The following is a 13,504-nucleotide window of genomic DNA, read 5'->3' as shown; positions in this document are numbered from 1 at the left end:
TCCAAAATCTCTTCTCTTCGCTCTCTCATCCTTCCGCTCTCAACTCAACTTCCGCTCCTCGGACCTTCTTCTCCCCGGCGCAGCGCTTCTCCAAGGAACATCTGAAGGAGGCCCTGGCCTTCTCCATCGAACGAACCCATGTTCGAGTCGTAACAGCCGGTCTTTGCAACTAAGATTTCCAGCCTCTCCCATCCCGGGAGACGAATCTGAACTTTCTCGGTAACGTTAAATTCAAGTGAGCCTTTACATCGTTTTGCGAAACGACCCAGAAGACAAAGCTAGACGCAAACCAGCCGGACACGCGCACGCGCGCGTCCCCTTTTCAGCATCACACTGAAAGAGTACCACAACTCGCAAGTATATTGATTCCTATAAAAGCTGTTCCAGGTGTCTAGGTCTTAGGTCTGTGATTTAAGTTACCCTCTATCTTCCCTCTATATCTTTCTTTCTTTCATTCCATTTTCATTCTGATCACGCTATGTTTATGTTTTTGTTCGGTTAAATGTTTATTCGTTTGTTTGCATTTTTACGTACGTTTATGTTTGTAGTTTATATAATCTCTAGTGTGTGCCATTTTATTAATAAACCCATTTATACGTTTAACTGTCTCTGTGTTTGAAAACCCACCTTTTATAAAGTCAATGAAACAAAAGATCTATAAAGCTACAGGCTCTATATTATAAAACTACTTTGAATAGTTTTAAATTATAAACCCAAAGAGGTTTTGTCTTCGTGGCCAGAAGACAAACTCTCTTGGAGTTTTGTAAACAGGAATACTTCTTAACTGTAATGATCAGACAGTACAGAACGAGGCATTTCCTATAATTGATAAAGTAAATGCATATGCGATTTATGAATTATGACCATGCGTTATAAATATTAATATTGCCAAAATTCCCTATATTCTTGAGCTAATTCGCATTAACCCAGAGGCATTTACGCTACATGTATTATGGTGGAGACATTTCGAGCAGTTTCAAACTTCATTTTTTGTGGGCAAATTCAGTTTCAGTTGAATGTGTATTATTGGTATTAATAATTGTAGGCTATACGCGCGTTTTGAATTGTGAGATAAGTCTTACTGCATATAGACTAGAGAGACACGGGTCGCGATCTGTGCACTGATGCGACTCTCCCTCGCGCTCGTCATGCAGGAGTCACTTGGAGAAGTCAGCAGCTCATTGAGTCTTGAGGAGTTTACTATGAGCACGCTATGCGCGCTGTGAAGGTGTGTTGGGGATACTCTAAAACTGTGGAAAAATACCTTCTGTACTGAAAATGGAGGACCAGATTCAGTGTCAGTGCATGACTACAGCTCATTAACAAACAACTTTTTTTGATTGATCCATTTCATACAATCCGCCTTCATTTAGCAAGTGCACTTGCGCAAAAAATGTCTTGTTGTTGTGGATGCTGCTGATAAAACAGCTTCTCCAAGACTACAAAGAGACGTGCATTTGTTTGTTTGTATGTGTGTGTGTGTGTGTGTGTGTGTGTGTGTGTGTGTTTCTTTTGTAAAAGTTTCCCCGGATATACTTATTTAATGCACAATTTTTCTTACAAATTATATTATCAATTTTTAGTAAACGTAGCCGTGTAAAATGTAAGGGATGATGCCACCCTTCTTGAACAATGTGCATTTACTTTTAAAGGCACAATATGCAGTTTCCGTTTATATATACACTCACCCAAAGGATTATTAGGAACAGTGTTGGGGTAGTTACTCAAAAAAAGTAATTAGTTACTAGTTACTAGTTACTTCTGTAAATTGTAATGAGATTACTTTACTAGTTACTGCATTTGAAAAGTAACTTCACTACTTATTACTTTACTTTCCCATTTCTTAATTTACCCTGTAGATAAGGACAAACATCATAGCCCTATCATCACTTAGCCTGTCCGCATAGTGTTTATAAATGTAGCCTATACAAAATGGCATGTAAAACCATATGAAAGAACAATATCCATGTCTGCACAAAGAAATATGCCTCACTGTAAAATCCACAAACAACAGGATAAAGGACAAATGTCTGCGGTGGTAGACACATAATCAGGGCTAGACTGGGACAAAAAAAAAATCGGCCCTGGCATTTTGGCCATAATAATAATAGCACACTAATAGACATATAATGTAAAACAAATGCACTGAAAAATAAAGGAAACTTTCATAATTAGTTTTGTACTAATTTCTAAAGGCTACTTGAAAGAGATATAAGCACATGATTTTTTATTTTGACGGAAAACATGTTTTACAAACGCGTCTCATTAAATTTATAGTACATTACGGTAATCGTCAACTATGCAGATGTGGAAATAATGCGTTACTGGGTAATGGGTCTACACTCATGACATAGCCTAAGTGTTTTGAAAGTAACTGTTAGTTCTGCTTACCGCAGGCTCTACACTTTCTCATATCTGTCCTGATCCTCCTCACTATCCTCATCATCAGCCACGGGAGCTGATGAAGGTCCTGCTGCTGCAGAAAACATTTTGACACATTTTACAGCGTCTGCTTGAAGGGTCTGTGTCTATTTTTCACGCTATTTCTCTGCACAATCCTTGCGTTTCTTCTCCATCTCTCAGACTATTTTGACAGATACACACTGACACACTGCACGCTCACTCAAAGCCCAAAGGGGGAGGTGTTTAAAGATGTGATTGGACCAGCCCAGTGTCAATCAAGAAAAGATCCAATGGGCCAAGGTGTTTCATGGGCCGGTCAGCTATCAGGAAAATTACACCGGCACGCACTTACTTAACCCAGCGCCGCCAATTAAGCAAAACGAATGGGCCGCCGATGTGCGAGTTTTATGGTCCGTTAAGACAAAAAAAAAAAAAAAAAAAAACTTATGAGATGTCGGCACAAAAGGCACGTCAGCCCACTGGGAATCTCCCGGTAGTCCCGAATGGCCAGTTTGCTGCCTGGGCATAGAGTGCATTTCACGCGAATATTTTTGTCCTTTCGAGCAATAAACTGAAAGTAATGTGAATATCGCCACTGGCCGAAACCCCTGTCTCCGTCTCCATTTCCCGCTCCCCTTCGCACCAGCAGCTATGTCACTCAAATCGATCTCTATGACAACGGTGCAAGCGCGCGCGCGCACACACACACACACACACACACACACACAGACAGATATGCACGCACCACAAACAGATCAGAGCTTTACACGCAGGCAAACACGGCTTGGGTAACGCAGGAAAGCGCGTTCCTATAGTCTGGTAAAGTAGTGTAGTTACCGATATTTTTAGTGTAATGCGTTACTTTATTTCGTTACCCAAAAAAGTAATATCGTTACTGTAATCCGTTACTTTGTAACTCGTTACCCCCAACACTGATTAGGAACACCATACTAATACTGTGTTTGACCCCCTTTCGCCTTCAGAACTGCCTTAATTCTAAGTGGCATTGATTCAGCAAGGTGCTGAAGCATTCTTTAGAAATGTTGGCCCATATTGATAGGATAGCATCTTGCAGTTGATGGAGATTTGTGGGATGCACATCCAGGGCACGAAGCTCCCGTTCCACCACATCCCAAAGATGCTCTATTGGGTTGAGATCTGGTGACTGTGGGGGCCATTTTAGTACAGTGAACTCATTGTCAAGTTCAAGAAACCAATTTGAAATGATTCGAGCTTTGATTGATGTAAGTGACGTCGTGCCGTAAAGCAAGTCGTGATTCTCGCGAGATTTGGTGGGGCGCCACCTCTCAAACCTGCATTGCTGGTTTTGCCAGCGGCGTCCCCCCCCTGCTTTGCTATCGGGATGATTCGCCCTACTACGGGTTCGTTTATCATCTAAATTACTTCAAAGCTGTTATATTAAGGTACAAATCTTGCATAGTGTGCCTTTAAATTGTAACATATTTAATGGCATGGAATTGACCTTTCGCCGAGCCCCGCCCCCCTTAGTTACTGTTGCTACGTCCGACAAACAAATGGTCAAACCAGCGCGACAGATTGCAGATTGCCATGATGGGAACTATACCCGTGCGTGTCAGTGACCTTTTTTGGAACAATACCTCCGCGATATCCTCCAGATCGAGGCAAAAGGGGTTACAGTACGCAGTGGAGGGATATATTCAACAAATAAAAATACACAAGGAAGGAGACATGACTACTATTGAGGCTAATGCTTACCGGTCTCAAGCGAAATCTGAGAAACCCCATGACCTGTACCTCAAATGCAACCAGCACAGCCTTGTGGGCCAGTCATGCTCTTGCACTGCCGGGTAAGTTCTCTTTCATATGTTATGGTCTATTATTGTCTATTGCGAGTAGCTATTTTGTGAAAATACAAGGGTAACGTTATGTTGTTAAACCTACATGTGCGTCAAAGCCATTCAAAGCTAACTAACATTTCTCTGTTGTTTTGAGAATAGCCGTTTTGGGAATCAGAATCAGAATGTTTTATATCCATTGTTGAACATAATTCACAAATAGGAAATTGCTTTGGCTTAGTTAAAGGTGCATAACAGATAATATAATAAAACGAAATAGATAAAACAAAATATAATATCCATTTTATTTTATTATATCTGTTATGCACCTTTAACTAAGCCAAAGCTATTTCCTAGTTGTGAATTATGTTCAACAATGGATATAAAACATTCTGATTCTGAAAACAGCTAACACTAATAACATTAATAACTAATGCTACTTCTGTAATTCGTCTTAATTTAGTTCACCAGGGTTTTGCTCCCATATTGTGGGCCTTATGCACACACTGGACCTGTGCCGTGCCAGAAGTGAGGACATCTCCTCCACAAGCCAGCCCCAGCAATGGCACAAAGCCAGGGGTAAAAAAATCACTGGACAACCTGTGAGTAGTGTGGTGGCAGCTAAGGCCAAAGTCAACCGCAAACGGAAACCCATCATGTCCAGTTACGTTCATAATAAGTACGTCCCCGTCCCACCATCACACTGTTCTGAATATATTTCTGTGTACTGTCACATGACAATACTCACCAGCATGTATTGTTATAGGAAAGAGTTAGGGACAGGAGTACATGGTCTACTTAGGGAGATGACTGATGCACCCATAAGCTACATAGCTGATGAAGCTGCACCAGAGATCGAAATTGAAGGCAGGAAATATGCATTGGGGTGCGGTCTAAGCCACCAGGTAAGATGAACAATCAAAGATGTAAACAAACCAGTCAGAATCAATAGTAGCATTACTTACTGTTGTAGAAAAGATTTTCCCTCACAGGTTTATTGGGGTTTCAGTAAAATCATGAAGTTACAATTTTAAATGGTTTTACAATGTAAAAAAATAATAATCATTGGCCTGACATACTATACACAGACACAAAAACACATTAAACAAGGATTGAACCACATAGTATCCAGAAATCTGTTTATAGGACTTAACTATTGCAGGCTTACAAAATGCAGTAAAAATAACAGTTAAAACATTTGTAATATATGATGTAGCAATACTTTGTTTTCATGCTTTGCAACTACTGTCCCTGACTGACTCTTACTTTAGTATGTGTGGCTGGAAGTTTGAAAGCATGCTCACCACATACCAGATGTGATTTATAATCCCTAACCGTGTATTAGCAATTTTGCCTGACACTATCTTGAACTTTTTTATTTTAGCGATGGCCCTCTCTACATGCACCCTGTGCTTTGCAATGCGCTTTGTCACCAGCACAACCCCAGCTGGCATTTGCCTCTTAGACCTTGAAAACGGTGGCAGGTTTAACTTCAGTCCAAGTGCCTGCATCTCTTCCTCGATTAAAAAGCCCTTATCAGCCATAATGTCATCCCCTCTTTGCAAATAGCCACTGTCTATAAGTTTCTCTAGTAGCGGGAGGATGCCACACTGCCTGGCTAGCTCCTTGTCTGACATTGCTCCTGTAAACAGGGCAGATGAAAAAATCACAGCACCACGGGGGTCACAGGCAACTAGTGATTTTAGTGTGTTTGTACTTTTGTAGTTTGAATAGCTCTGGCTTTGCAACACCAGTGATGTTGGCCTTTCCATTTTTAGCTCTGTGCAGTCTAATATTGCATATGTGGTCGGGTAGTCTACATTGTAAGTTTCTGGCATGTTTTGTGTTATGACGTCTCTGTGAGGCCAAATTGGTAATTCACCTAATACATCAAACATATAATGAATCCAAGAATTGAAAATATTACTTGCTGCTCGCATGTTTATATTAAATCTGAAGGCAAGGCTTTTTAAATCTTCGTTGTTGCGGAGTTTCATTAAAACAAACAGCAACTGAGTATGGAGGGGCATCTCTGTTATTTGCCAATCATTGTGCTTGTAGTTTAGGGGTACATTTGTTTGAGTGGTGTGTGGATCATTTGGAATGTCAAATATTGTGCACAGTTGATTGAATCGTTCATATGTAAACCCTGTACTGTATTCCAACATCTTGTGGATTTCACTGCTTTGAAGAAGTTCAGGTGTTAGAGTTTTCTTTTTAAATGTGCCAATTTGTGCTTTAAGGCTTTTTAATTCAGTTTCTTGTAAAGACAATTGCAATTTAATGTTGTTGTTTTCTGCTTCCAATTCCTTCTCCTTTTCAGTGCTCTGACATGACTGCTCCTCCTCAGGCTCAATTTCCAGCTGGCATCCAGGAAGTGGGGGGTGCTCAGGACTCTCTGTAAAGAAAAATATGTTTGCACATTAATGATTATAATTTATTGTTCTCACCTTTTACAGCTGCCACTGGTTAGTCAAATTGGAGAGCCTTGTGTTGACCCTGGAGCAGCTACATTTAGACAACCAGATGACCTGCCCAACTTTCCCCTGCCATCCCAACCTGCCGGCTTCTGCACAGTGCTAAATGAAAGTGCCATGCATCGTTACACAGAACTGAGCATTTCTTTGCCTGATTCTATAGCTCTGGAACAGGAGACCAGAGAACAGAGCACAAACAACTTATGGTTTAACGCAAGGTCTGGCCGAATCACATCAACTTCTTTTAAAAGAATCTGCTCTAGGAGAGCTGACCATGAAAAACTAGCTAAAAGTTTAAAGAGCGCAGGATCAGTTCAAACTAAGGCCATGAAAAGAGGCATAGAACAAGAGCCTATAGCAGCGATACATTACACCAAGCTCACAGGTCATCTAGTGTATCCATGTGGTTTTGTTGTAAATCCCAATGCCCCACACCTTGGTACGTCACCTGACCGTAAGGTGATAGAGAGAGGGAGTGAAAGCTCAAACTACGGGCTTTTAGAAATTAAGTGCCCTTCCAAGAATAGCTTCACAGAGTGTCCCTACCTTTGCAAGCAGGTTGATGGCAGCTATAAATTAAACGAGTGTCATGCCCATCATTATCAAATAATGGGGCAGCTTGGTCTCTCAGGTATGTCCTGGTGTGATTTCTTTGTTAAATGTGAAGAAGACTACCACCTAGAGAGAATACATTCTGATGCTGCAAAATGGGAACAAATGAAGTGCAAGCTTGATGCATTCTTCTTTAACTTCTATATTATGTGCCAGTGATTCTTATTTTGTTCGATTGTTTGGTTCGCAGTGTTGAGCAAGTTACTTTAACATTGTAATATTCTTTTGGCAAAAGTTGAAACTGAAAATGGTGAGCAAAACGCCACAGAGCAAAAGTGCAGTCACAGATACATTTTTCTCAGTCCACATTCTTTTGAGTTTGATTTTGATTCTGCACACGGCTTTTTCTTCACCAATATCCAGCTTTATTTGGTACTGCATCTTATTTGGGGAGAGATGCACTTGTATTCCTGTATATATCTAACGTTATAACTAGTTACTTTTGTAACTAACAATGTTGGATTGACCTATGAACTGAGAATTTGCCAATAAAAGAACAGATCAAATGTCTGAAACCCCTTGCTGCCTATTTTATCATTGAAAACAATACAGTAAATACATTTACGCCAGTAGTAATGTGAAAAATGCGTTCCACTCACCACTTTCAACAGCATGTTGTTGACACTCTCCTGTATCAGTAGTGGAGGTGGAACCGGAGGAGGCATTCTGCACACAGACTCTGCGTATGCACACACGTTTTGTACATGAGCATCATCACCCTTTAACTTATTTACAGTAACTTATAAATGTAACATGCTGATAAGCACTATTACCATTAGTGCTTATCATATTTATAAATTGGCCTACCGTTTTTTGGGCGACTTTCGAAAGCCTCCAAGCTTCTCCTTAGCTGGGTTAGGCCCTTGCACAGCATTTACGGGATTGGGGAACTCAGGGGTAGGTTTTCCGTTCATAAAATGCTACATGAGAGATAAAAACAAAATTATTTAAAGTTGCTTGTTGGGGCGCTATGTTCGACTTTGTTGTAAACTGATAAAAAAATAAAGTTGGGGAGCTCAAAGACCTAACACAACAGCAGCCAATGTAGCTAGCGTTAATTAACATGTTACTGTTGGCTAAAGCTAAAGGGCTCGTTAAACTTAGCTTAGAGAGTAGGTTAACATTCTGGCAATGATATCCATGGTAATCATAACTTTTGTCCAATTTGTGTTCTTGCCTCTAGTTAGTAGATCTAACGTTAGACAACATGGTAAGTTAACTAACGTTAGTTAAGTAACTTAAGCTGTTAGTCTTACCTTTGAGCAGACGTATTTATGCTTTGTAATGTTCGACACATTTAACTGGGAGTGGGGCCGTCCACACTGTTTGATCCATTGTAGACACCGCTCACGTTGCGTTTTCGGCTTTGGAAATGGAAAAAACACAACTCCTCCAGACAATCTCTCGGGGTATCTACTATCCGATTTACAAACGCCGTGTGCGCACCGCTTCACCATCTTGCTTGGAGTCAATTGTTTGTCGGACCTGCTCACATAGTAACGGTTGCTATGATGTGTGATTGGACAATGGCCGTTTTGGGGGAGGAGCCGGCGAAAGGTCAATTACAGTTTAATTAGTGTTAGCTCACTATCTTAGCCTTTTTCAATGCATTAGGTGAGGTAAACTGATATTAGTGATTCTCATTTCTTTATCAAAACACAAAAACTGGTACCGTTTTTGAGAGAAATTGGGTATTTTTTAATCTCTTTATTTAACCCATCTCATGGTGTGTGATGCTGAACTATCGTATGAGTTTCTTTATGAAGATTGATATTTTATGTGCAACAATAGCATGTTCAGGCTCAGTGGCCTTAGGCCTAATTTTAAATGTTTTTTTTTTTTGTTTTTTTTAAACAATATGATTTAATATGGTGATGAGTGTACTGATTTTATGCATTTTAAAAAGATGGATGATATATATTCTTCAATCTTTCTGACAAAGAACAAAAGATAATCTGAATTACAGTATGTACGTTTTTTTACTTTATCAATTGTAGTGCACAGTGTTTATTATAAGGGGGTATAATCCACAGCTCAGTACTCACTACTCACTACTCATGAGTACTTTTAAATAAGCTTTCAAGTAGTTTTTTGGACAAGTACTTTTTACTCTACTCACACTACATCTTTTGGAATGTATTGGTACTTTTATTTTAGTATCTTTCCACCACTGATCACCATTAACATTTCGTATAAGAGTCCTGGTTGAACACTTTCACTAAACTGGTGCATTATATTAACATTAACAGTGTTTCTCTTTCAGCAGACAACACTCTTTCCCCCTCTTACTTGTTCGTCGCTCCCCCCTCTACTTTTTCGATAGTTTTTTTTACCTTAGGAGGATTAAAATTCAAAATTAACTTGATTTTTTTTAAATCCAAATCGGCATTGTTGCAGGTGACCTCCAAAGATATACAGTGGGGAGAACAAGCATTTGATACACTGCCGATTTTGCAGGTTTTCCCATTTAGAAGTCTGTAATTTTTATCATAGGTACTCTTCAACTGTGAGTGACGGAATCTAAAACAAAAATCCAGAAAATCACATTGTATGATTTTTAAGTAATTAATTTGCATTTTATTGCATGACATAAGTATTTGATACATCAGAAAAGCAGAACTTAACCTTTGTTTGCAATTATAGAGATCATACGTTTCCTGTAGTTCTTGACCAGGTTTGCACACACTGCAGCAGGGATTTTGGCCCACTTCTCCATACAGAACTTCTCAAATCCTGGGCAATACGGACTTTCAGCTCCCTCCAAAGATTTTCTATTGGGTTCAGGTCTGGAGACTGGCTAGGCCACTCCAGGACCTTGAGATGCTTCTTACGGTGCCACTCCTTAGTTGCCCTGGCTGTGTGTTTCGGGTCGTTGTCATGCTGGAAGACCCAGCCACGACCCATCTTCAATGCTCTTACTGAGGGAAGGAGGTTGTTGGCCAAGATCTCGCGATACATGGCCCCATCCATCCTCCCCTCAATACGGTGCAGTCGTCCTGTCCCCTTTGCAGAAAAGCATCCCCAAAGAATGATGTTTCCACCTCCATGCTTCACGGTTGGGATGGTGTTCTTGGGGTTGTACTCATCCTTCTTATTCCTCCAAATACGGCGAGTGGAGTTTAGACCAAAAAGCTCTATTTTTGTCTCATCAGACCACATGACCTTCTCCCATTCCTCCTCTGGATCATCCAGATGGTAATTGGCAAACTTCAGACGGGCCTAGACATGCGCTGGCTTGAGCAGGGGGACCTTGCGTGCGCTGCAGGATTTTAATCCATGACGGTGTAGTGTGTTACTAATGGTTTTCTTTGAGACTGTGGTCCCAGCTCTCTTCAGGTCATTGACCAGGTCCTGCCGTGTAGTTCTGGGCTGATCCCTCACCTTCCTCATGATCATTGATGCCCCACGAGGTGAGATCTTGCATGGTGCCCCAGACCGAGGGAGATTGACCGTCATCTTGAACTTCTAGAGAACTTCCATTTTCTAATAATTGCGCCAACAGTTGTTGCCTTCTCACCAAGCTGCTTGCCTATTGTCCTGTAGCCCATCCCAGCCTTGTGCAGGTCTACAATTTTATCCCTGATGTCCTTACACAGTTCTCTGGTCTTGGCCATTGTGGAGAGGTTGGAGTCTGTTTGAGTGTGTGGACAGGTGTCTTTTATACAGGTAATGAGTTCAAACAGGTGCAGTTAATACAGGTAATGTGGAGAACAAGAGGGCTTCCTAAAGAAAAACTAACAGGTCTGTGAGAGCCGGAATTCTTACTGGTTGGTAGGTGATCAAATACTTATGTCATGCAATAAAATGCAAATTAATTATTTAAAAATCTTACAATGTGATTTTCTGGATTTTTGTTTTAGATTCCATCTCTCACAGTTGAAGTGTACCTATGATAAAAATTACAGACCTCTACATGCTTTGTAAGTAGGAAAACCTGCAAAATCGGCAGTGTATCAAATACTTGTTCTCCCCACTGTATTGACCAAACAATCAAAACATGAAAAATAATGTAAAACATTAATAAATAAAAACTCTTGAACGGTGAACATTTTCATGTAAATCAGACCTTAACATAGTACATGTATCAATACACAAGTAGAAGAACACCCTATCAATTAAAGGCCTAAGAAGTACATACTAAAAAAATGAAGTGTAGAACTGGTGCAATTACTCAATCCATGTGGATTTTCAGTTAACATAAAGTGATGCTGCAAAATTGAAGGTAAAATTCATTGTGTGAATTGTATCGCAGTAAGTAATGTTTACAAAACGTGCGATTTTTGTTTTTGTTTTTTTCTGGCTTCAAAACAAACTCTGTACAAACTCTTTGAATTATCAGCCAGTTTCTTTGATATGCAAGTCAAGGTGTTGCTTCCCAACATCTGCTACTTTGGCTGTGGATGATGGATCCCCTGCCCTAGCAAGGGCCGAATTTGTTTTGCTAACAAGTATGTCTGTGCAAAGGAATTAAATTAGCCTAGTGCTATTTGATACTGTCTATTTGATTGGCCAATCATATCACTGTCCCTAAAATCTCTCACAGATTCCATTGTTTCCCACTTCTTGCAAAATACCTGAAATGTGTTGCTGCCTGTGAGCAAGTGGACTTTCTTCCACGGAAAGAGGAAGGAAAGCAAAAAACAAAACAAAACATGTGCGATGGATTCTTTCTCTGCTGGGCGAAACCAAGGGATTCAAACATCAAACCCTGTCAACAAGGCACCTTTTCCAAGTCACTGATTACAGCTGCTCTTCCATCTGTGCTGGGTTTGAAGAGTGCGACTTGCATATGCGTGTGAGAGAGTGTGTATAAACCCAATCAGAACAAACTGCTTCCCAAAAGGTAGAGTTTAGCAGTCAATATGTTTCACCTCTGTGTCCTGCAGTCCACTGGGGGACTCCAAGCTAAAAGCTTAATCAGCCTCAGCCTAGAAAAGTAGAAAATTATTTCAGAGGGTTTGTTCCGACCGTTTTAAATCAAAACTAACATCTTTTAAGTAAAAATTATGGGTTTTTCTGCAATGTTAAAATATTAATGAGGAGCTACAGTGATTATCCTTGCATGAGGAGATTGTATTGCAAGAGCATGTTGAAATGAACTTAACCCTAACCCTAACTTATTGAAGATTGGTTTCAGGTCTGTTACCAACCTACGGTAAAACAGTAACATTTTAGTTTTGCTGAGTTACACATTAGAGTAATTTTGATTGGCAGTTCAATGATGTTTCCAAAACTCATCCAAGGTTTTTGTCTTCAGTATCATAAGTGAGAAATGCCATAATTGTTTTTCCTCTTTATTTTTGTGAAAGAGCCTTCAAATGAACATGACACTTAATTTTTTACTCAAAAAAGACAAGACGTTACATGGGACTATACGATACATTTCATCTCATTCTCTGTTTTATGACACCGGAAGGCATAAAAGTATATTTTAAAAACTGACACATTTGGCTTTTAAGAAACCGAATGTGAATCTTCAGAGAGCCTGCTTTCAAAGACTCAGGAAACTGAGACAGACCTTTTTTTTTTTTTTTATTCTTTCTACATAAACAAATACATACGCACACAGTGGATTTTTAAAAGCCTCTGTGAACTCCAGGTTTTCCACAGAAGTCCTGTTTCTACCCTCTGGCAATATCTAAACAACAGACAATAAGCAGTCAGCATGCACACTTTAGCTATGAGTGAAATCTTTAATCTTCTGTGTTTATGGCACCTGCTATTTACAGAGAGATGGGATGTGGAAATGTTTCCCTTCTCCCATGGCACCCTTGTTAAATCACAAGGGAGTATTCGATTGAGTGAAATATATGCCACTCACACACATCTTGTGAAAAGCAACGTGTTTTTCGTGTGTATTGGTCACTTAGCAGATATTTGCTCTTAATAAACTTCTTGGACTACTTAACTAGTTTTCTCAAAATGCAAGTAATAACAAAGATCTATTAAGAGAACACGTTCCAGCATAATCATTAAGTTATCGCGGCCCAGGAGATTTATTTATTCATTACCTACATGGAAGATTAGGTTGGAGGCAGAATTAAATTTTAATAACTGCAACTAAGCAAAAAAAGTAGAAAAAAAGTTAAAAAGCCAGAGAAAATCCCAAAGTTTAAAGAGCATGATATCAAAACAAAACCCTATAAATCAAGGACAATGATCACACTTTACACAAATAATTAATTTTGTTTATAA

At 39.8% G+C, this 13,504-nt stretch overlaps 1 protein-coding gene and 1 long non-coding RNA gene across 2 annotated transcripts; one reads left to right on the top strand and one right to left on the bottom strand.

Moving 5' to 3' along the window:
• Positions 1-3,882: 3,882 nt before the first annotated feature.
• Positions 3,883-5,744, top strand: LOC309492697 (uncharacterized protein). The gene is made up of 4 exons (XM_082161691.1): positions 3,883-4,232; positions 4,684-4,899; positions 4,987-5,125; positions 5,605-5,744. The coding sequence occupies exons 1-4, from the start codon at positions 3,973-3,975 to the stop codon at positions 5,683-5,685; spliced, it is 696 nt and encodes a 231-aa protein (XP_082017817.1). The 5' UTR covers positions 3,883-3,972; the 3' UTR covers positions 5,686-5,744.
• A 660-nt stretch (positions 5,745-6,404) lies between these two features.
• On the bottom strand, positions 6,405-8,359 carry LOC309492698. The gene is made up of 3 exons (XR_014203664.1): positions 8,117-8,359; positions 7,909-7,988; positions 6,405-6,618 (listed from the first exon to the last, which is right to left on the bottom strand). It is a non-coding gene; the product is annotated as an uncharacterized lncRNA (long non-coding RNA).
• Positions 8,360-13,504: the final 5,145 nt, after the last annotated feature.

This window comes from Leuciscus leuciscus (assembly GCF_965113295.1).
Source record: "Leuciscus leuciscus genome assembly, chromosome: 2".
Classification (NCBI taxonomy): domain Eukaryota; kingdom Metazoa; phylum Chordata; class Actinopteri; order Cypriniformes; family Leuciscidae; genus Leuciscus; species Leuciscus leuciscus.
The sequence above is the reverse complement of the archived record's forward strand: the minus strand, read 5'-3'. Positions and strand labels throughout refer to the sequence as shown.